We start from the raw sequence: 24,359 nt of genomic DNA on the forward strand, positions 1-24,359 counted from the left end.
GCCCAGTAGACTCTCCTCACAGCCGGAGGACTCTTGTTTAAGTTCCTGCCAACTGGAGAATAATGAGGGGGTGTCATGATTGTTGTTGATGTTGTTGTGGATTAGCCCTGCAAAGTATAGTTTCATCTGTCCTCTGCCTGCTTAGCTTGTCTTGGCTCGGTTGGTGTTCCTCCAGTATCGACGCCTGCGCCACTAATAGCCAGAATCGGCTTTAATCTGTCCAACAACATGCCGTCACTGACTGACAGCTTCCTGGCTGCACACATATGCACAGACTGACACGCACCCATGCTGTGGAAACATGCACGTATAAATATAAGCGCTGTACTGCAGCATCTGTCCTGTTACACTGTCTGTCGTCACATCTCACTCAAAAGTTCTCGTCTCTGCCCACCCACAGGCTACAGATGACGATTCTCCTCCCAACAACTTCCTGACGTACACCATCACTTCAGCCTCGGCCTTCCCCAATTACTTCAGCATCATCCTGGTGGAGGGCTACGCAGGTACGCTCCCCTTTAGGAAATACATTTAGAATATTTATGTGGGCAGGGGTGTTGTGGATGTTTAGACATATTGAAGTTGTAAAATAGTGTATACATCTTGTATGAACGCCTCCTTCTCCCTGCTTCTCTCTTTCCATCAGTGATCAGTGTGACCAGGCCTCTGGACTATGAGCAAGTTCCCAATGGGATGGTCTACTTGACAGTGATGGCTAAAGATGGGGGAAACCCAGCCCTCAACAACACTGTCCCTGTCACGGTGGAGGTGATTGTAAGTACAACCCTGCCAAGCATACAAGCTCTCACACAGTGGTGCTTCTTAACATCAGACAACACTAACGTATCACTTGACACCTTAACGTGCAGGAAGCAGTGCCTCTCCCAAACGTGGCGACCAACAGCAACTGCAGACACAGAGCAGTACCTTGCGAGGACATTAGTCTTTTATTTTCATAGACATCGTCTGCAGCACACTTTCCATCCACCTATGGACATCGCCCAAATATGAACATTAGCAGTCTGCATTCATATTCTCGCTGTGAGAGAGCATTTTCTACAAGCTGGTACATTGTAAGTTAGAAACGCCTCCTCCTCGCTGTCGTCAAAAATACAACCCACCTTCACAACAAATACTCGTCTTCTGTTCTCATTACAAATGACAACATCTGGTGCCTTAGTTGGAAGGTTTAAAAGAACGCAGTAAGATGCCTAATGCGCAGTTTAAAGACTGATCAGATCCACTCAGATGAAAAGGTGTATGTCCCGTATTGTACTGTCTTACTATATAAACGGTTTTGTACTTATAGCAACCATTCAAACGTCTTGCTTTAACTGTAACACATGATGATGTTCATGTTGATTGCACAGCGTCACCAATAGGAGGACACGCTTTCCCTGTAGGTTCAAACCATTCCAGGGTTGTCCTTGCTGATAGTGATGTAAATGCACTAGCAGCTGTTATTTGATGATTAATGTCACTGACAGGGATCAGAGGGTTGGTTTATTGCTCTGAGAAACAAAAACAGTTTCAGAGTTAGACCTCAGCTGCCAGTCCGGTGTCACTCCTGTTCTTTCACCGAGGTCACTGAGGTCAGGCAAGACTGGCCGAATCCAAAAGCCAGCAGAGCATGTGTCCATTACTCATTTCTCATCATTGTTCAGCATCTTTAGCCAATGGGACTTTTATAATTACTTTATTACATACTTAGATATTACCAGTATGCTGGTGGTGGATCCAACCAGCTTCAATCATCATAAACAGCCACATGATCACCAAATCAGTAAAATGAGCTTGTTGAGGGAGTGTGTGTGGTTCATCAAAGACTCTCGGGGGCAAATTCACAAAAGGATTGAATGGCTTTTGTGGCTGCTAGACCTGCACAGATAAGACAAAAAGAAACAGTGTAATTCTCAAAGCACCCACAAAGGGTAAAATGCACCCGACTGCCCTTTCAAGCAAAAAGCATCTCGGGGCTCCTGTGCTTTTTGCAAGTAGTTAAATCAGGTAATATGCATACATTTGGAACAAAAATTGCCCCTTTTCTGTGCAAAGAGCCTCATTGCAAAAACAGTCTAATTCACAAAGATCAGCGCTAACAGCCTCACACAGTTACAGTCAAATTATGAGCATCTTCAGAGAGTTGGTGGTAACTGAACTGCATTAATAAGAGGCATAACGCCCAGACTTTCCTGTGATCATGGTAGCATTGAATGATGTTTTTTTTTTCTTTTCTCCGCCGCCTCAAGTCATGCCATCGTCTCATACAGTCTGAAGGTGTGCCTTTGAGAGAACCAACAGCACAGACTGGGATGTTAAATCCCAAGTACGGTTTCTCTCTGTCACTTTTAAATTCCTTACCTGAAGTTTAGAGGAATTCCTCTGCACCTCGTCTGTCACGACCTGTAGCTCTCGATCTCAAAACGTTTGTTTTTTGTTTTGTTTTCTCCGCCATTGTTCTGCCTATGGTTTTCTTGGTGCGAAAGCCAAATGTATTCTTTGCCACATGGATAATTGCAATCAGACTCAAAAGAAGGGCTATTTTCGCTCAGCTGCAAAACTTTGTGGGCGTGTTTTCGCTGTAATTTCATTAGCACGATGAGATATTGCTGTGAATTGGACCTTGAGACGGGGCGGATTTCGGTTGCAATTGATGCGCAATTGATGCTGCTATCAGTGGACGCAATCCGTTTCTTTGTGAATTTGCCCATCAGGCTTTAATGAATCAAATGCAATCTACAATTTGATCCCATTCTATCTATTCACCTCCAACTTGGTGTGTAATATAGCCTTCCTCATGTACACAGGTATCTACGGTGGTTTTCTGTTTATCTATTTTGTATCTACAGTTATTGTGAACACTGTAAGCAAGACTAGTGTTCAGTTTTTCTCTTTAATCATTGCCCTTCTGCAAAAATCCCCTGCATCTTCCCTCCTTTTGTGATAATGTCTTTGTTTTTCACTTCCAGAAAGGTACTTAAAGAGTTAAAAACTTGTTTGTTGGTGGCTGTTTTCCTCTTAGTTGAGAATCCTTCTAATTCACACTTTTAATATATTTTCAGGCATGGTATTTTCATCAGAAAGTATTTAATGACTCTCCTGGTGCCCCAGCAGACACACCCTGTGAAAAACTCCTCCCCACATTCAAACGTTTTCCAGAAATCTTTTCATTAAAGTTCCCCTCAGGTGTAACTGAAAAATGTGCGTGCCCGAGACTTGGGAGAGGAACATCTGGAGCTGTTATGTGTACTGAATGAAGACAAAGCTGTCTTGTATTTATCTAGACTAGTGCAGTGCTACTGAAAACATGCCTGTTCAGAATGGGCTGAATGCTTAAGGTGTTGCTTTCTGGAGAACCTTTCATACAAATAATTTCACACTCCACACTGCTTGTCCTTGGGTTTTTATAGGCCTTCAGTCTGGTTTACATAAACACCAGGCAGGGGCAGACTTTACCCTGAGACAAGGTAGGCAACCTGGGGCCCCCGACTAAAAGGGCCCTAAACCTATAGATGAATGCAGGACTCTTACTGTGCGGTGTTCATTGTTTTACTATAATAGTTAATAGTTTTACTTTAGGAACGTTTTGAGTACTTCTTCTACCACTGCCAATAGCAACACTCCCAGTTAGAGAAAGGGTGAAAAGTAAAGCAAAGCAGTGTTTGCCTCGGCCCCTCAAATCACTAAATCCGGCCCTGAAAAACACACACAGCTCGAGGTTACTCGCTCTCAATTAACTGAGCGGAGGTTATTTCCAAATAGGCTTATTAGTCGCTTGCCTTGACATAACCACCGTGGTTATAAACTAGAGCATGAATTAAATGAGTCGAGGTAGAAGTTAGTGTTGCAAAAAAGTTGAGTTGCAATTGCAGAGTGGCGATGGTCCTGTAGGATATATGCTCGTGCTAGTTGACTTCAGGGAAATGAAGACAATGTGTTGCAAGTTATCCAGCATTAATATAGCATGAGCACGCTATATCAAGCATCCAGCAGCAAAAGTGAACTGTAATGAGCCGCTGTCTGCCCACTGCTGACGACACGCGGGACTGCAGAGCCCTGATGCTCCCCCCCCCCACACTGCTACAGGGAGCGCTGTTCACTTATTACAAAAACAAAATCGTAAAAGCCAAGCAATACACCCACCAAGTGTGAAGTAGATCGGAGGAGCGGTTCTCGGGACAGGCAGACAGACGGACAGATCCATGCATTAGACGTTAGACGTTGTCACAGTGCGTGACAGGTGTCAGCCGGCTTATGGTGGATCGTCTTCAACTTCACTTACATATTGGATTTCACCGTCTGAATTATTCTGAGTACTTTTTGATCCATGTCTGCCTACAGCTTTGTTTGCAGTTTTATCACAGCCTGTGCAGCTATATCTGAGCTTCCAGTTCACTTGCTTTTGTCAGTCTTATCACTAAAAATCTTATTTCAAGGCAGTGGAGAAAGTCACAGCCACATAGGCCTACTCGTGCACGCAGTAGATTACAGAACTTGTAATATATTTTTTTAAAAACATGAAAAAATAATGTATAAAAGTCCATGTCATGATGTCATGCACGGGCAGTCTCCTGTCACTTGGTTTCATTGAATGCCTTTCCATGTTTTTTACACTAAGGCATTGCAGACACCCTGTGGTCCATGTCTGTTCCAGATCAGGTTTTCTGTGCTCCCTGTGGCTTTCTTAACTCTGGGCTGACCGTGTTGCTTTTGTCAGATGACTTAGGTAAAGGCTGTGAGGAGACCATTTTTTCTGTTCTCTCTCTGCATGTACGACAAGGTCCTGATGGAATTCACCTAAACCATCTGTAATATGAATGTGCTGTACAACATGTACTGCTGACTACTCTGTATAACAGACAATGCCAGGTGCCTTTTGTCTATATTTTTCTTGTTTTTTAAATAATAAACATGAATGTTGATCTTTGCTAAGATACTATAAATGCAGCAGTAAAAATATAATGAGCAACCAGAACTCATAAACAGCATCTCTACTGGCTCTTAAGCTCATTTCCCTTGATAGACATTCATTATACGAGCAACTTTTAGTCATAAAAGAAGAAACGACAGAGAAGAATGGATGAATCCAGCTGGAATATTCTATGCAAGAACAGTACACGCATATCTATACACACCCTACATGAGGGAGAAATATTGTGTTGGAATGCAAAAAAACAACAGGGAGAGATGTGCACTATTCTGTATTCCTTCTACATCTCTCTGTCTCTGTCTCTCTCTGTCTCTCTCTCTCTCTGTCTCTCTCTCTCTCTCTCTCTCTCTCTCTCTCTCTCTCTCTCTCTCTGTCCTCCACAGTGTCATGACTCACACCACAGAGGTTTATCAGCAGCGAGCAGCATCACGCGCACACAATGCTTTACACCAGTGTAACACAGAGCCCAGATAGATATAATGGTGCCAGTGACTGTTGTTAAAGTGTCAACATTTCCCAGCCGTTCACACACAGTGGGGAGCCTCTCTGCGAATAGCCACACAACTAGATGTGTTAATGTGAAACAGAGTCTAATTCGATGAGTGGGAGGTTGTGAGAGATGTAAATGCTCTGAGAAAGTCTGTGAGACAGTGGGAGCTGGTCTGTGTTGTAGTCATTAATTCCTGTCAAATTACCGGTCTTGATTACTCTTTGTTTTAGGGAATGCCATTGTTAATAATGTTTGGAACGACTTCCTCGCCGATTATTGCAAATGTGTCTTCTTTTTAATATCTGCCTCAGCTTTTGCATTCGTTCACTTCTTGTCCAAGTCCAGTTTTTTCTCACTCCTGCAGTTCTAAAGCAAAGAATGCAATTAACTACAACGCACTCCCTGGCTAGGATCGTTGGTTTAGCTTATTGCGTTTACTTTGTTGATCAAACGTTGCATATTACCTGACTAGATGACAGAAACAGAAGCCAGCTCGACTAAGACATTCTCAGGGAATTTCAGTGTAATCCTAAGAGATACTACTACTATGTTTTTACTATTAAAAACATTTTATGCTCCTCCGTGTCTTCATTTTCAAATTTGTTCATCTCAGTGCTGACGTGTGATGGCAGCGTTTTGAAGCACATTTGCATTTTCTCATTGCTTGGCACATTGATTTGAGCTGCTGTCGATGTTTACCTCCTCCAGGATGAAAATGACAACCCACCGGAGTTCAGCAAGCAGTCCTACATCGTCAAAATCCCAGAGAACATTATTGCCGGTGAGTCACTTTACGCATGTGGGGTTACAGTTTAGCTGCTAGAATGCATTTTCTGGAGCAAAACCAACACAGCACTCAAACACTCCAAACAGCTCGAACACCACGTGTAGCACATACAGCCACCTCTTACTCAAATTGTCTTACCATTAGCATATTCAACAAATAGCGCTGCTTTCTTGGGGGTATGTTTTTTTTTTTTTTAAAGCTTTATTTGAAACGATTCCTCAGGCAGCCTCCTCTACTGTTTTATTTGTTATGATTTTGCATAATGTTTTTAAAATGCTCCGTCCGAATGCAGGATATTGACTATTCACGGCAAAATAACTGGCTGCTCTATTCATTGTCATGCATGCATTTAGAAAACTCTTTTATCCCAGACAATAGATTAGTTTCCAGTCGCTGGAGGGAAATGAAATGTCTGACCGCCCCTTTCTCTCTCTGAGCTCTAGCAGACACTGGCCACTCTCTGTGTCTCGGACCCGCTTTAAAGGAGCACATAGCTGAGCACATAGCTGAGCACATAGCTGAGCACATAGCTGAGCACATAGCTGAGCACATAGCTGAGCACATAGCTGAGCGGCTTGGGCCGGGGCTGAGGTTTAGGGGACTATGGCTAAAGTGCTTGGCCCCGAGCTGGGGGCCTAAGGCGTGGGCTGCAAGGCCGCGCTCAGGGCTAGCCCTGCGGCTCTGGCTAGCCTCTCATCCCCCTGTCGGCCTTGGTATTGATCAGGCTTGTGCCAAGTATAGGCTGTGCCAAACAAGCTGATAATCTACTAATCCATAAACCCACTCAGTGCCATGGCATCAGTTGAGCTGAGGATGGGGGCGGTGAAGAAATTAGCTCTCTGAATGCCACATCACTCCGTCTCTGCAGCTTGTCTCTCTCTCTTTATAGTCTTCACATATTTTTCCCATGACTCAAGTTCACTTCTTTTTATCCCACTCCATGAGTTGCAACTTTCTTTCTGTCTCACTCCCTTCATCCCTCCCTGTCCTCCACAGGGGCGACTGTGCTGCTTGTGAATGCTACTGATTTGGACGCCTCCCGGGAATATGGCCAAGCCTCACTCATCTACTCCCTGGAGGGCTCCTCTCAGTTCCGTCTCAACTCGCGCTCAGGTGTGTGTGTGTGTGTGGGTGGGTGTGTGGGCCCATGTAAAAGTGTGAGTTCTTTCTGAAAGTATACTTGTAATCAAGACATTCATTTTAAATTTGAATTTCTTGAGATAATTTTGCAGTCAGTTCATACTTGGCCTGAACATGATATAGATCTGCCTGCAATATATTTTTTCTGTTTCTTTCTTAAGCTCTCTACTTGGTGGCGTATTTTTGCATTTGAGTTTTATTTTGACACGAGAGTTGCCTTGAAACATGTGTGGCCTTCACTGAGTTGTCCTGGTTGTTGCTTTTTTGAATTGATTTATTTTTGTATAATGTTGATCTGATTCTACGTGTGTTTAGGAGAGATCACCACCACGGCCCTGCTGGACCGAGAGGTGAAAGCAGAGTACATCCTGATAGTCAGAGCTGTGGACGGAGGGGTGGGACCTCAGCAAAAGACTGGCATTGCCACGGTAACCACTTTAGAGCCATTGTCTTTCCACAGAACAAACCAGTTTCCTCTCCACTGTTTAAATCAATGCTTATTTGGGATGAAATTGTATTCTTTTGGACGTACATATATACTGCACTTTGACGTACTGCTATGAAAGGTCTCTCTCTTAAACTGACGTCAAAAATAGCTCATTTCCCGTTTACCATAATTCCCTTCACTCCCACTTTGTTTAGGTGAACATCACCATCCTGGACATCAATGACAATTCCCCTGTGTGGAGAGACGAGCCATTCCTAACCAACGTAGTGGAGATGAGTCCAATGAACACTGATGTTATCTCTGTGAGTACACCTAAACAACCTGGTAAATGTAAATGTTTAACCAAATGATAATGTTTGAACACACAGGAATGATAATTCTTATCATTTACTTTATTCTGAGTAGAATGGACAGTTAGTGAAACATAAGGAATTTATTTCTGACTTTGCAAACTTAAGTGTGTTTTCATAAAAACCTTAGAGGTTTTAGAGGAGAGTATTTAAAGTGTTGAAGATTGAACATTGTTGTAATACAACCGTCTTCATTGGGCGGCATACTGCAGATGAAAAACAGTACATGTTGATGGATGCATCTGCATGCGTAGTCCTCCTCTGTTGATGGACGAATTGCCATTACTGCGTAGGTCATTGCTAAGTAAACACTCTAATATTACCCCAAAGTCTCTCATCGTCCTCGTGTCTTTGGCAATGTGTTAAGGGAGTCCGATTGCTAATTAAAATGTAGCCTGCAGTCATACGCATAGCAAATTATTTAGCTTCTAGGTAGAAAAGGAAGCGAGAACCCATCCAGCAGAGCAAGAGAGTGGAATGGAGAAATGATCAGCAAAGTGAAGTGAAAGATACACGTGCTGCTAAAGCGTTGCTACATTTTCCATTATTCCTCAGCTGAGTTCATTCATCCAGTGATGCGATGCATACTGTATGTGACTCCGTGCTCAGTGGACAGACACTGTTGTGCTCGTCTGACCATTTTTCAATAAATCGGACCACCCAGGCTCACCGTCCTGTAACCGGCCCAAATGTAGCCCCGGCCCAACCAGTGTTTCCATGGTGACAAGAGGCCACCTGCTAAGTCCTCCTGGAGGTGTCCAGCGAGCCGATGAATTTGGTCGCTGTGCCCAGCGCAGGGATCATCCCACTTACATCTCCGAGCACCCCACCATCACTACTGCAGCCTTTTACATTCAGCGGCTACACATGCAGTGAGCCTCCTCTAATAACTCATTTCAATGCAGTCGGACCAGGGCTACAGTTCAATAGACAAGGCTAATGTATTTGCTCACCATCTTTTAATGTGCTCTGCTCAGGCCACAATTGATTGCTTGAACTGGAGAAGACTAGACACTTTCACACATCTTATATCACCTACCTCTGTCTAATCAATGGGCCTCTGAGATGCCTGCCCACCATGTCCCCTTAATTATTAAATACCTGCAAAAACCTTTGTTCCTCTAATGACCAATTAACCAGTTTCCAGAGTTTTTAGTCAGTGCACTGAATAATTGATCAGCTCTTTAAGAATCAGCCGGTGTTTTAGCAGGGCTCCTGGCTTCACGCATTCATCACCCATCGCCACTTTGTGTCAGAAAAGAGACGTGACCATTTTTCTTTCAGCTGACTGATGTGTTGGAACAGTTGGAAGGGGCTGTGTGTGAAGATGCTCTGGGGGTGGGATGGGGATGTTCTTATTACTAATACCATTACTATTACTGTAATTATTTTCCCTCGCTAATTCATTTCCTCATTCCTTCACTCTTTCCTCCCGATATCTTTAATCCTTCCTGTCCCGATGTCTTAAAGTTCACCTCTTGAACCCACTCTCATTTAACAACATACCTAGTGTTGGGGGGTTGTTAAGAGTTTCAGAAAGTTTTTTTTTCCTGACTCTCCCATGTGCAGGTGTTGGCATTTGACCCGGACAATGGGGAAAATGGGACAGTGATGTACAGTATCAGTCCAGAAAACCCCTTCTACACCATCAGCAGCAGCACAGGGAAGATCCGCACTAGTGGGGTAACCCTGGACAGGGAAAGCTCCAACCCCAGGGACACAGCACTCATGAGGACTATTATCATCTCAGCTGTTGACAGTGAGTAGTGTGTATGTATGTGGTGGGATGTCAGCTTGCACTTGTATTTGCCTTCCACTGTCAATTTGCCTGATTCATGAAACACCTAAACCAGCTGTAAGCGAGCATAAATAGCTGTAAATCATCCTCAATAGAGAGCTTTCAACTCTGACCGATCAGCCTCTTTCTTCAAACCTCATTCCTCAAGTTTTATGTTGACCATGAAACTTTTTACTGTGGCTAATAAACCCCTTTGACCGTGAGGTGTGGGGTGTGTGTGTGTGTGCATGCGAGGTGTGTCTATGTGTGTGTCTTTACATGTTCTCTGGCGCCCTCTTTAGATGGCACACCTCCACTGCATGCATCAGCGAGCACCACCGTCTTTGTCAATCTGCTGGATCTCAATGACAACGACCCAACCTTCCTCAACCTGCCCTTTGTGGCTGAAGTTCCAGAGGGACTGTCCATTGGATCCTCAGTTTTTAGGGTAAAATACGAGACTATATTCATGTATTATGGCATTTAAACAAAGGATTATAGTTTCTATCATCTCTCTTTTTACCATCCATTGTGAAGTACCCTCCTGTGTTCATCTCTGGGTCTTTCTCTTCCTGCTCTAGATCCAGGTGGAGGACCCGGACGAGGACAAGAACGGATTGATAACAATGGCGTTACAGATGGGGATGCCGCGCCTCGACTTCTACCTGAACACCTCCACTGGCGTCCTCACCTCCATGGCAGTCCTGGATCGTGAGCAGATTGGACAGTACCATTTGAGAATTATTGCATACGATGCAGGGAAGTTCCCTCGCACCTCCACTTCAACCCTCACTGTCACAGGTAAGAGTCTGCTAATGTGGCAGATGATGATGAGAAACTGGCTTTGAATTCCCTTTGCTCTCTCTGAAATTACCCTACATATGAAACTGACAAGCCACGGTATGGTTGGATTCTGCTTGGCGGGAAGAGTTACCTCATTAATTCAGATAAGCACTGACTTCTCAGTAATCTGCTGAGAATGATGCTACCACCTGCTGGTGGGATGTGAAAAATCAACTGGGCCAAATAGTCTGATTGCTGTAAACATGGTGAAAAAAAAGAATAGAAATGCGGAATAAGGGTTTCAAATGAGTCAGGAGCATCAACATATTATGGACTGTTTGGTAGAGATCTGTTTCACGTCTCTTAGCTTCACAGGAGAGTCGGAACCAGCACTACCCAGCTACAAAAGCTTTTTGATATTCTCTGAATCCTCTGATTCATCAATAGTCTTTCTACTCGCTGCACCACCTTGCTGCCTTGTTTGTCCTCATGTACATCTATCTGTGTGTCCTCATGTCTCTCTGTCTGTGTGTTTGTGTGCGTGCGTCAGTTCTGGATGTAAATGATGAGACGCCCACCTTCAACCCTCGCGTGTACAATGTTTCCCTGAAGGAGAGTGTCCCTAGAGACCACATTGTAGCGCGCCTCAGCTGCACTGACAACGACGCTGGCCTCAACGCCGAACTTAGCTACTTCATCACAGGTCAGAGGTCACAGTGGGAGTTGTTTTTTGTGTGTCTGTGGGCTACAGTGTTGTTCATTTATGTGGACTATGTGCACGTACAGTATCTTTTGTCCAACCATCCGTCTCTGTGTGAGTTTGTGTATGAGGCAAGCTCCTCTTGCATGCTTCTTTTAGTATCATAGCTGTGCTGTATATGTATGCAATGTTTTACCAATATGCTGTAAATATATTTGGAAATGTGTTTGTGTTTTGTATGTTTAGGTGGTAATCAGGATGGCAAATTCAGCGTGGGCTTCAGAAACGGAGTTGTTCGGACTGTGGTCGGCCTGGACAGAGAAACCCAGGCAGCATACACGCTGGTGGTAGAAGCTATAGGTGTGTCATTTTTTATAATGACAAGAAACCGTTATCATCTTTTATCATCCTCATGTTTACACAGTCCGTGTTTGTATTTGTTATAATAGGACATGTTTTCTGGCTTGTTTTGTTTGTGATCTCTTCAAAGCAGCTCCTTTCTACATTTGCACAGCAATGATGCAAAATGTGTGATCCCTGCACATCTGCAGTGATTTCAGACTATTGCTCAACTGCCTTTGTTCCTGTTTGAAAAGAAAGAACAAAAACTCTGAGGTTTTCCTGTTTTGGAAGCCATTGAGTAGGGTGGGGGCTTATCTGCTGAGGGGGGGGGGCAGAGACACAAGAGGGGAGAAGAGGCAGAGATAATGTAAACCTGTGCAATAGAACAGGATTACACACATTGTTCTAATTCATAAGCAGCTGAAAATTACCCAAGTTTCGGTGAGCCAACAATGTCCCGGTTTTATGTCTTTATAACAAGCGATTTTTGGTTCCTGCTTTATTTTCTGAAGATCAATGGCTCGTTTAAAGTAACATATTAATGCAGAACCGGTTCCATTTTTGTATACAACTCGTAGTGATGTATCTATGGCCTTAGCCGGTGAGATTTACGGCCATGAAATGAAAGCCAAGTATTTTTTAGTTGTCCTGGCGTCAACCCTTTCAATTAGCATTAACCTGAATGATTGCAGCTGATGTGTTTGTGAATGTGTCTGCTTCTGCACATAGACAACGGTCCAGCGGGCAGCCGGAGGACAGGCACAGCTACTGTGTTTGTTGAGGTGCAGGATGTCAACGACAACAGGCCCATCTTCCTACAAAACAGCTACGAGACCAGTATACTGGAGAGCGTGCCCCAAAGAACCAGCATCCTCCAGGTAGAAAACACAAACACTGCTAAACACATGTAGGAACACACTTAAATGTCACTTTATTTCTTAACACAACAATCACAAAACACGAAGAATCAGTCACAGAGTGATCTCTTTTTGGCTCAGGTTGCATTTGTCTTGACTGTATTGTGTTTTTTTATAAAACAAATCGTCTTCATTCACATTAATTACTAGATGGATGGGGGTTTTCTGCATCGGGACAATTATCAGTGTGACGCAGAGGACTGATAGTTGTACCCACAATTTGAATGGGATTTTAGAATGTTCTTAAGTTTGGCCTTGAAAATAGGAGTCATTATTTGAACTGGTGCATTACCGTTAGATCTTTGTTTGTACAATTATTGTGCATTATATCTGTTTAGTTTTTTTAAAGCAGCTTTTATTCTGCTTGGAAAAAAATGTAATGTAATTAAATCAGAGGGAATTTATTTCTGTGCAGAAGGTGAATTTGATGATGCATCAAATTCTTGCTGAGAGAATTTTAATCGAATTGAGTCGTTATAATAAATACAATATTTCTTTACCTCTATGTGTATAGTAGAGAGCTATGCTGAAAAAGCAACATCCATACCTAACAATGTTACTTGCTGCAGAGGGTGAAATGATCAGTCACAAAAATGTGTAAACCCCGCTTCAATGATCGACTTTTGGATCGCCTAAACAGTTATCAATAACGTCCGGAGCACCAGCCGTAAGATATACAGTGCATCACTTGTTGTGGGAAGCAGTCAGTCAGCCATCAGCCTGTCTTTGAGTCAGATTTCGGTGACATAGTCAAATAGACAAGGCATAGTGAGGTGTGGCTCCACGCTGGTTTCTGGCTGTGGTGTGTGTCGGGCCGGAGGCCGGGACACGTGTGTGCTCTCACGCTCGTACGGCCTGCGATGGGGCGGTCGTCTGAAGGAGATGTTGTATGAACGCCGATACGAGCCCAGCCTCTTCCACACCTTGAGCTGGGGCTCGCTGGACCGGCGTCCTCCACGGGTCAAGCTCTCGCCTGGGCTGCAGTTCGCCTCAGAGTCACCGTCCTGTTCCGAGGGCCGGCACACTGCCAGGAAGGCAGCTAACCCTGCCAGCAGCAGCGATAAGCCCAGCACCACCATGATGGTGAGTTCTGGGTTGAAGATGTCTGGAGAATAGGATGGAGGCAGTGGGCTGGTGGCAGAGATGGTGCTGGTTGTCAGGCTGGACAGAGTGACATTTTCTGTGTGTGGTGTAGAGGTGAAGTTGGAATCTGGTTCAGTGGTGTTCATGTTGTCCTGGCCCTGGATGGAGAAAACAACATTAGATTGGAGGTCTATGTCAGGTGTGTGTGGGTGTGTGTGGTCAGCCTCTGTTAAAGTGCCACAGCAGCTCTCTGCCTCACTAACCAAGCCTAACCAAGCTGAGTAGGTTTATTTTCCCTTTATTGGGATCATACACTCAAGCACACTTATGATTTACGTACACACACTTAAGCGCACACATGCACAAATATACACAGAAACGCCTGCAAGCACATGCAGATGTGTTTGGCATTTGCGGCAATTATGTAGCTATTAAATCAAGGACTACAAAACAGTCAATGCTTGACAGGCTTTTTTCAATGTAAAACAAATTGGGTTTATTAAAATGCCCCTTGTAAAATGCGAGGCACCCACCTCTTCTACCCCGGTCTCCAATTATACCCCCCCACCCTCATTCTGTGCGCCCCCATCTTCAGCATAGTAACATTTGTAAATGTCATCGTCCTTAATTCAGCGGAGACAAAGCATGGCTTATCGGTTTAAGGGAAACACATTGGGACGTGAAATTATTTTTAAGACCAAATGCCAGGAAAGCTGTGAAAAGGCCAGTGGAGCAGGATGGCTCGTTAGAGAGTCAGTTCATTAGTCAGCGCCTCCAAGCACATATACCACACGCACGCACACACACACACAATACATACGCACAGCTATTCAAAAACAAACTTTCTTTCTCAGCCACACAGACTGTGCTGCACATATTCGTGATTAGGCACGCTGCTCCTAAGCTTGGCAGCTTAGCTGTAAGGTACTCTCCTCTCCACATTGTTGCTCCTTCAGATCTGACTGCTCAGCTAGTTTTGAAACAGTGATTTCTTAACTTCTTTACCACCACAATTTGTCTAATCTATTACATTTGTAAAATCTGTAAAGTTCATTTATTAGCAGCATACTTGCAAAATACATATAAGAACTATATGTTCTCTGTATTTTCTACATAGTGGAATAAAAATATGAACGAGGAATACAGTAATACTCAGTTCGCTAATATCTACCTTCCAGATAAGTCCTAGTAATACTAAACCAAATGTGGACAACAGTCTCCACATACAGACAATGTGCAGTTACTCAAGCACATGTCAAGCAGCTCACATGTCCAGATCTGGATTTTATGAGTTTCATTCCAAAAGACACTATGGCAGACTTAAAATATAGATTTTAAGAGACATTCATTAGATTGTAGGCAATCTTAAGATCATAAGATTTGAAATGATTTAATTATGTTTGTGACTCAAATGCTAAGCAATTAACATGTCATCTTCAATACTGAATCTCTAGTCATTTGGAATAAACCCCATCAAAAATGTATACTTACACCCACACTTTAGAGACTCTTTAAAACAGCACCTTGCTTAGTTCCAGTAACTGAGGTCAGACCTGTTTCTTGGCTTCACACACTTGTTTTTCCCCCTTAAACTGCTGCTTTCCCAGAGACAGAGGGGAAAACGCTGGGGAGGAAGAGGGCAACAAGGAGGAAAAGGGGGTAAAATGTGGGCGACAGCATTACGACAGAAATATCTCACTGCTGTTTTAATCCCAGGGAGCCAAAGACAATGGTGTGTGTTCAGAGCCCTGCACAAGCTGAGTGACTAATCTCTCTGTGATTACACTCCACATGCTTACACTTACAACATCTGGCTCTGCAATGTGGTGTTACACTTTAAACACCCCCTTTTATGGCCTAAGTGGTGCAGTCCACTGTGTAATACCCTATTCATCACTCCCCAATCTGACCCCCCAGCCTCTTTTTTTCTCCCGTCTCCCCCTCCCCTCTCCTCCTCTTTCTCCTCTTCTCTCCACATCTCTTTATAAAGCTAATGAGACTGAAGTTGGGCCCCTCTTCACAGGGAGAGCGAGAGAGAGCAAAGGAGAACACACAAGTGCAGGGAGAGAGAGCCTGTGAGTGTGTGTGTGTGTGTGTGTGTGTGTGTGTGTGTGTGTGTGTGTGTGGGTGTGGGTGTGTGTGTGTGTCTGTATTTCTGCGTACCTGAGTGCACGCACATGCACTCGAGTGTGTGTCTCTGTATGCCATTGAATATGCACTTTGTGGGCACCTCCACAGGGTTTGACACATCCAACGAGGAGCGGGCTGTGACATGAAGTGAGCCTCATCCAGCGCCAGCGGCTCTGTGCCTCTCTAGATTCAGAAGGCAGTCTTATGACATGGCCCATTCAGCAGCAGCCCAACATGCTCCACTATTTATCTGTGTACGCTGTGGAGCCGTGCTGTCTGTGCCGTTTTTTTTTTGTTTTTGTTTTTTTTTGGGCGGCTGCTGGCTCTCTGCCTGCGACAGAGACGGAGAGAAGTTCTGCCATTATAGACTTACTGCCAAGCCATGTTGGGGTTGTTGTGGCAACAAGACACTGGGCACCAGTGGATGTGTGGTGAATGAGAAAGAAAATAGGGATTTTTCTATCCGTTTTTAGAAACCATTGAAAAAATGTGTACAAAGTGAACTTTCTATCCGGTGAATTTATGGGAATGGACACACCACAGAGCTCAGAGAACTGAGGAAAGACTCACTGGTGACCAAATCCAACTTCTCTGTTCTCTCTTAATGACATGCATATTTTAGCAATCCCTTTTGTCAGACTGCAAAATGAAAAAGTTCAAATTTTGAAATGATACCAGTTGTAAAGGGTGATATATGCCGTTGCTGTACCTCGTAAGCAGCCGGATGTTTTTTGTTTATGTTGTAGACTTGTTCTGCAGACTTTATGCTCGTGTTCGTCTGTGCAGGTTCAGGCTACAGATGCCGACCAGGGAGAGAACGGCCAAGTGCTGTACAGGATCCTCACTGGTAAGTGCTGCAGTACTTTGATTTGCCTCCCAGATGGCCTTTGCACATGAAATCTCCTTGCTCTCAAACAAATGCAAAGAAAGCGCAGGCTCCCAAGATGTGACTAGATTGAATCATTAGATTTATTTTGGTGGCATTGTTAATCCAGTTGTTCAAAATGGGTGAAAACAAGATGTCCACAAGAAGGTTTCCAAAATGTTAGTGATTCAAGCTTTTCTGCCTATGGGCAGGTATGATAATTCCTCTTGTTTCCACCGCAATTTCTCTTGTCTAGATGCAGTCAGAGTGAAAATACCAGTAATGACTGGAAGTTAATTTGCATCGGAGGCAACCTAATTATCCAATTGGCAGACTAGATTAAATGTTTTGCTAAAATAGGTATTTTTGTAGAAGTCTCCTGCTCTGTCTCACTTTGCCTTTCTCTCTCTGTCTCTCTCTGACGTGTGTGTGTGTGTGTGTGTGTGTGTGTGTGTGTGTGTGTGTGTGTGTGTGTGTGTGTGTGTGTCTGTGAATGAATGCAGGGAACAGCAAGAATCTGTTCAGCATAGACAATCAGACCGGGCTGGTGACAAGAGGCCGCAGGGCCCTGGACAGAGAAACCAGCAGCTCCCATGTGCTGGAAGTGGTGGCCTACAACAGTGACGAGGGCAGCATGAGGAGCTCCGTGAGGGTGAGGAAGAGGAGGGTAGCTTGAGGGGGATGATGCTGTAACGTGTGCCAGTTACATCCCCATGTTTTCTGCAAAATGTGTAGCATAACTTATGTAGCAGTAGTTTGTTCTGTCTGTAACAGCATGAAGCGTGGCTAGTTTTTGGAAAATTAACAGTCCTGTCGACCCCTTGTGATGGACTTTGTCAACAAATGTGGACATCAGAGGATCCAGACACTCAGATACATATTATTTATGTCTCATTTCTGAATAGATAAAACTACGAATCCCTTTTCCCAAAGAGTTAAAGTGTTTCTCAAAGAGTTCATGTACAGTTGATGTGCCACAAATGTCTCCCCCTGCAGGTGATCATATATGTGGACGATGCCAATGACGAGGTGCCAGTGTTCACCCAGCAACAGTACAACCGTCTGGGCCTTAGGGAGACCGCTGGCATTGGCACCTCTGTGATTGTGGTGCGAGCCACAGACCCTGACACCGGTGAGTCCAGTCTCAGATCGATGGGGAGAGGGGAGCAGAGGGGGCTCACTTTGATGTCAGTTGAAGTATCAGGTTGTGTCCCCGTACCATAAAAGAAACAGAGACATTTTGCTGACTGTGGCTTTAGACTTCCCTACTTGCACAGAGGCAGTTGTTTACAGCTTCACTGATCCTAACACTAGTGGGTGCCACTGCAAAAGAGGAATATCAAACCTCTAAACCACAACATGGTATTACATCACACATGCACACACAAGAAAAACATTCACTGTAACTGGCATTTAAATCTCAACTTCTGCTCCGCAGTGCAGACTTCCGCTATCCACTTCCCGTGGTTTTAAGTGTTTCTTAGACACCTTCTGATGCATTTGGTGCTGTGACATACTTTTTCCAAAACATTAGATCAGGCCTGCAACCGAAATAACCATAACACAGGCAACAAAACAGTTTAGTACAACACAGAATGGAGGAAACTGTTTGCATGTCGTAACTATGGCATCAGTGTAACAATGTTACAAGTTAATTAGTTTGTTTTAAAGTTATTATTTTAAGCTTGTCCGCACCAACACCGCCTTTTCTTCCTGCTCAGGTGATGGCGGAGCTGTTGCTTACGCCCTCGTGTCCGGCTCAGACCGCAAGTTTGGGGTGGACGTGAGCACTGGCCTGGTAACCACTGTGGACTACCTGGACTACGAGACCAAGACCACCTATTTGATGAACGTCTCGGTCACTGACCAGGCGCCACCTTTCCACCAAGGCTTCTGCACCGTCTACGTCACGCTACTTAATGAGTTGGACGAGGCCGTGGCCTTCTTCTCCGCCGGTTACGAGGCTTCGCTCCGTGAGAATATTGCCACGGGGACGGAGGTAGTGCAGGTGCGGGCACAGTCAGCCGACAACTTGAATCAGTTGACTTACCGCTTCGACCCTGATACATCGCCTGCGGCTCTGGCCCTCTTCAAGATAGACAGCATCACGGTGAGTGGAGGAGCAGCGGAGGAAAGGTCAACGGCGATAGGAGCACAATGTACATACCTCTTTTCTTTGTAAGCTTCAAAGACTGTGCCCACCTTCTGTCAAGTAGGATGCATCCATTAACCACAGGGGGATTCAATAACACCTCTTCCCCTGTGATTTAAGCGTGTTGCTGCATGACTGTACGCTGATCAAAGAGCTTGTTTGCTTTGAAGCCATTTGATTCCTTTGAAAGATGAGAAATGGGGATTTGTTGTTGTTGATTTTTATGATACTTGTTAGTCTCTGTCCTTGCTCACTGTCTGTCACATTAGACGAGTTCTACCTTGTATGCAAACTTTATGGAGGCAGAGATATGTGCTGATGTGTGTGATGCTTCAGGGCCGCATCACTGTGACAGGCCAGCTGGACAGAGAGAAGGGGGACATGTACACCTTGACTGTTGTAGCTGATGATGGAGGACCTAAAAAAGACTCCACTGTGGTATGCTTCATTCTGAATTGTGTTATTTTATCTTCTTTTCATGTACAACATTCTATTTATTACAGCATGTGTTGTGTCTCGTCTGTTGTAGAAAACTTAATGGCATTCCTCTTTTATTCATTGCATCTCACATTGGAAGTGCAGAAGGTAAGACTTTCTGTTTGTTTGTTTTTAAGATGGTTTAGAGTATGAAAGGCAACAGGAAATGTATTAATCTGCAGTATCTCCAATTTTTAGGATTTGGGTTATTTGATTAATTTCAAAGGTAAGTATTTCGTTGAGTTGCAAGTTATTGAGCTTATATTTTGATCTCGGCAGGTTTCGATCACCATTCTGGATGAGAATGACAACAGTCCAGAGTTTGATATCACATCAGATACTTCAGTGGACGTCCCAGAGAACACACCCATGGGGAAAAAAGTGGCAGTGGTGCTGGGAAGGGACAAAGATGGTGGATTAAACGGACTGGTGAGAATAAAGAAGAAGGAGACAGTTAGAATAAACAAATGTCTTGTCATCTCATCAACAGATTGTTATAACAATAATCTAACAGATAACAGTAATTACTATAAAGGATTATCACCGAGAAGACGAGCTCTTCCAACATGTGTATGTCCTACCTTGTGTTTGACAGGGAACTTAACATTAAGCACTTTGTGTTGCATTGTATGCATAAATAGGCTATATCAAAATATTAGTAGTGGTAGTATTAGTGTTATTAGTATTTATATTGTCATTTTAGTTGTTATTAGTATTATATTAAATCATCTACAGTGCTTTATAGCACGAAACAATGTTACTTTACAGCACAAAACATGTTCCTCCACTGAAATAATGCTATATTTCACCGTTTTTGTCAATAACAAATAGCGACTCAAGTGAGGTTACCGGGCCACGTATGTTTACACATAGAAGTCATTTGACTGCGGTTTGTTGTTGCTCTGTGTACACACACGGTTCCAAGCACCACGTGTTTGACTGTCTTAATGCGACCGACTATACATGCTGAAGACTAGGACACATTGTTGAGCATGAGCGTTTTAACTTTACCTCCGTACAACCTGCTTGTACTAGCTTTTCTCTCCACCAACCCAGCCTTCTCTTGTCCCTCAGTTATAATGGTTCTGTTACTCCATTCTTTAGCTTGTGATGTGATTTATTCAACATGTAGAACCTACACCGCCAAATACAATTATTAAACTATTCATACATTATGGGTAACTTTATGATTAGAGTTTTCTGACTGAACCTAAGCTGTTGTTATAATGTTACATTTTCCTTCTTTCAATGTCCATCTTTCTCTCCCGCTTTCTCTTTGTCTCCTTCTGACTCATTACTCTTTCTCAGGTCAATTTCACTCTGGTGGCAGGCAACATGGAGGATGTGTTCAAGATCAAGACAGTGAACCACACCTACGGGGAGGTTTTTGTCAATGCTGCTCTGAACAGAGAGTCAGTAGACCGCTACCTACTGAAGGTCAGGCAGCAGTCCACATGCAGTTATGAACTTTCACCACATATCTATATGGCCACGTACACATTTTACACGTACACAACCCTGACTACTTTTTTCCCCTCAGCCTAAAAATGATGGTTCCGTGTCACACTTGTTTCATCGACAAATAAACCGACTTTCTTTGACACGATACAATAATGTGTAATATAATAGTGTGAGTTTGGACGATACAAATAACGTGTGTTTTTCTGATCACATTAAAATATTATTCATGTCAATACTTTCACTTAAAAGAAAGCTCACTGCATCTTGCCTCCCAACACAAGACGTACCAAGACTGAGCGTAGAAGCACGAAAGAAGACACTTCTCTTTGTCCCCTATGTGTTAGTTTATGTCATGTGTCCAAATGCATGGTCAGGCTTACGTACTAGTATACAGTGCATGTGTATGTTGTTACAGGTGCGTGCCATTGACAATGGCTCACCTCCCCGACACGCAGACCACTCCCTCACCATCAACATCCTGGACATCAATGACAACGCACCTGTTATTGAAAGCCAGAGGGGCTACAACGTCAGCATAAGTGAGGTGGGGACGCACTCGCACATCACATGGAGCATGATGTTCATTGTATCCACACGGGATTTGCATGTTTCTATCATTTTGTATGCATCTAGTTCTTCAACAGAAGCTGAACAATATACGTATTGTTATAGTTGGTGATTTTCAGTTTGTATTATAGCATTTACCATTTGCAGTCACCGTTTTGTTTATTCTACCATAGGTAATCAATAATGAGGCCTCTCTTGTGACGTAAATTGTAGAATGTCGGAGGAGGTACGTCTGTCCTCCGTGTGATAGCGACCGACGAAGACATCGGTCCCAACGCCATGCTGTTCTACTACATCACTGCGGGAAACCAGGACCTGACCTTCCGCATGGACCGCGTGACGGGAGAGATGGTGACACGGCCGGCGCCTCCCGACCGAGAGCGCCAGCAGGAGTATCGACTCATCGTCACTGTGGAAGATGACGGCACGCCACCTCTGTCGGTGAGAAACAAGGAATAGCAGCAGAAACGAGTGCAACACTGCAAAATGTCAACGTACCAGATAAACTACTGATGAGATGAAATACATATCAATTCCAACATGTTTTTAGTCTAGTATTAAATCCTGAAAACTTGAGATTTGTTGTTAAATCAAGTGACATTATTATGTCAATGCTTCATATTATAATAATATAATAATATATATCTTTAAAAATCCTTCTTCATGCAGTATGGTGCTGTAACCTCGAACAAAAGGGTATAAATCTGATCTGTTCATGGGGACTTGAAGTTTGCAGAGTCTGGTCATTTGGGGGATTCAGCATCACATCTTCTTACTGAGCCCTCCTTTGGTACTACAAACAATCACACCTAAAAGATGTGCTTTTTCCGTCTGTTTACTGCCTCTTTGTCTACCGGCCTTAAACCAAGATACAGTACAAATTAAGATATTAAACATAGTAAGACCTTATATCCTCTCATAGCCCGCACGGCATATTTAACTACATGGTTGGTTGATCTTCTATGAAGCTGTGAAGGCACAGGAAACACCTTCGTCTGTAAACAGAAAAGCCACAAGTCATATTTCCAAAAAGAGGAAGAAGAGTATTGTTGCTTTTCCTGTTGCCTGCAACATTTGAAAGGCTTTATAAAATGTATTGATGTGCACAGCTAGAAGGAGGTGTGTACTATATGTGTCACATGTTGATGACTTGTCATCTGGCAGTCAGTTGTTGTGCTGTATGTGTTTTATTTTGAACTTGGCTTGTCTAGGTCACAGTGAGATATGGGTGGTAACAAACCTATAATAATGCAGTTCCTGTAAATACAAGATATACATAGCAAAATGTCAGACTGTGGAAAAAGCACTGAAGAGAGGAGATAGCCTGCAACTGGCCTCCCCTCCTCCCATCTAGCTCTCTATCTCCTCTCATAAAACAAGACACTAAGATTGTTTTATCATTTTCTCCCCTCAATGCCAGTCTCCCTCTGGTGTCCACCATCTTAGAGGCACACAGGCGGAACAACCTTGTTCCATCTGTAATGGCTCCCTAGGCAGCAAGTGGCTCACGGCCTTCTGTGGCGATAGTTTTTGGAGCCCTGCCAGCTGAAAGGAACAATGATTTCAAAGGATCGACACATGGATGTAAGGTTTAAGAGCTCCACTTTATTATACAAGCTACAACCAATTCAAATGCAATAAACAGTGTATTCGTCTAATACAAACTTTTTACAGTATATATCACGCGATTACATGCCGATGCAGAATCGCATGCGAGTATGCAAACACACATTTAAACCAGACCGCAAAGTTATTCTTCACACTGTAACCCGAGATTTGAGAACACACACACCACACGTACGCACACCACGCTCACATACACACACACACCCACACACACATACAGGCACACTTGAAAACACAAATATTCAAACATAAGTATTTGGTTTGACTAGTTATTAAAGTATGTAAGTATTAAAATCTCAACAAACATACAAACATTATACCCTGTCCTATATACCTGCTACACATCTTTTGGAGATGATTTCCGCTGAGCACCTGCTGTACACATTAAACCTCAATATGAAAAAGACACCAGGGGTTTCTCATAGTCACACACAGCCTAATTAATAATTATTGATAATAATTAATAATACGGCTTCAATCACTTCTCATTTTCTCTCGGTCAACCTTGATACGATTTGGTTAACATTCCACATCACACGTGTGCTGAATAGTATTTACTTAACATCACATTGCACGCACAAAAACAATAGGAATGAACACTAATATACACATCTTATCAAATACACCCAGACACGTGATACCAGAGCAAAAAGGATTGTTTTTCAATCAAGAATCTGTTAGGATACATTCAAGAGAAAATCAATAAACATATTATTCTTAATTCACTTTGAATGACATTCATCGACTAAATACGTCCACATACTCGTATATGTTTTAAGGCCACTGTGAAGTGCTGCGTTTCTGAGAGTACTGGAAGGAAGGAGAGTATTTAGAGCAGCAGAGCTGACAGTAACTGAGGTAGCAGAGGGAGAACAGAAAAGAAGCTGAGGCCAAGGGGATATGATGCAGAGGAACAGTGTAATGCCATCAAACGAATTACTCTCTCAACAAGGATATTGAGACTTCTCTGACGAATGAGCTTCCTTTGGTATGAAGCTGTTAGAGCACTTTATTACAATGACAGGTATGATAGAGAGCCTACTATGGGAGATTGTTTCCAAGACGGTTCCAACCATCAGCAAATGGAACTTTAACAGTTACTTTTTTTTATTATTTTTTTATTGTCATACATTTTGTGTCACATGATTGTGTGGATGGTCTGCTTTGCGTTCACACCAACCGAACCAGAGGAAGAGTGCAGCTCTTTGGTTTAAACTACAGAGTGCCCGTCAGCCCAAATGAACCAGTTCAGTTGAACTGCACAAAATAAGTTAAGTGTGAAAGCAGCCCTTGAGTCCACAGAAACTGTTTAATCACTCTTGAACCCCCCCCCC

The 24,359-nt window shown here is 43.5% G+C and overlaps 2 protein-coding genes across 7 annotated transcripts in view; one reads left to right on the plus strand and one right to left on the minus strand.

Moving 5' to 3' along the window:
• cdh23 (cadherin-related 23) overlaps positions 1–24,359 on the plus strand; it is a 148,243-nt gene that overhangs the window by 98,220 nt on the left and 25,664 nt on the right. For 2 of the 5 annotated variants that reach the window (XM_031878740.1, XM_031878749.1), the window contains exons 16-37: positions 401–506; positions 647–774; positions 6,129–6,201; positions 7,204–7,320; positions 7,663–7,775; positions 7,990–8,097; positions 9,715–9,904; positions 10,225–10,370; positions 10,504–10,723; positions 11,256–11,408; positions 11,652–11,765; positions 12,477–12,625; positions 16,664–16,724; positions 17,246–17,394; positions 17,739–17,874; positions 18,464–18,852; positions 19,231–19,332; positions 19,477–19,479; positions 19,651–19,800; positions 20,680–20,808; positions 21,248–21,376; positions 21,613–21,840. In XM_031878740.1, the coding sequence (XP_031734600.1) occupies positions 401–506; positions 647–774; positions 6,129–6,201; positions 7,204–7,320; positions 7,663–7,775; positions 7,990–8,097; positions 9,715–9,904; positions 10,225–10,370; positions 10,504–10,723; positions 11,256–11,408; positions 11,652–11,765; positions 12,477–12,625; positions 16,664–16,724; positions 17,246–17,394; positions 17,739–17,874; positions 18,464–18,852; positions 19,231–19,332; positions 19,477–19,479; positions 19,651–19,800; positions 20,680–20,808; positions 21,248–21,376; positions 21,613–21,840 (3,093 nt within the window). The other 3 variants (XM_031878758.1, XM_031878774.1, XM_031878768.1) reach the window with 3 other exon arrangements.
• Positions 11,480–15,550, minus strand: LOC116400813 (uncharacterized protein C10orf105). 2 transcript variants are annotated; one of them, XM_031878891.1, is made up of 2 exons: positions 15,245–15,550; positions 11,480–13,905 (listed from the first exon to the last, which is right to left on the minus strand). In XM_031878891.1, exon 2 carries the CDS (start codon positions 13,891–13,893, stop codon positions 13,396–13,398), a length of 498 nt encoding a protein of 165 aa, XP_031734751.1. In that variant the 5' UTR covers positions 13,894–13,905; positions 15,245–15,550; the 3' UTR covers positions 11,480–13,395. The 2 variants fall into 2 exon arrangements, with proteins under 2 accessions (XP_031734751.1, XP_031734743.1); XM_031878883.1 differs by having other exon boundaries at positions 11,481–13,905; positions 15,239–15,548.

The sequence above is a fragment of the Anarrhichthys ocellatus genome, unplaced genomic scaffold, assembly GCF_004355925.1.
Source record: "Anarrhichthys ocellatus isolate YVR2014 unplaced genomic scaffold, GSC_Weel_1.0 scaffold3, whole genome shotgun sequence".
Lineage (NCBI taxonomy): Eukaryota > Metazoa > Chordata > Actinopteri > Perciformes > Anarhichadidae > Anarrhichthys > Anarrhichthys ocellatus.

Bases quoted from the DNA above. Each gene is read 5' to 3' on its own strand.
- LOC116400813 (XM_031878891.1), bottom strand. From the start codon at position 13,893: ATGAACACCACTGAACCAGATTCCAACTTCACCTCTACACCACACACA.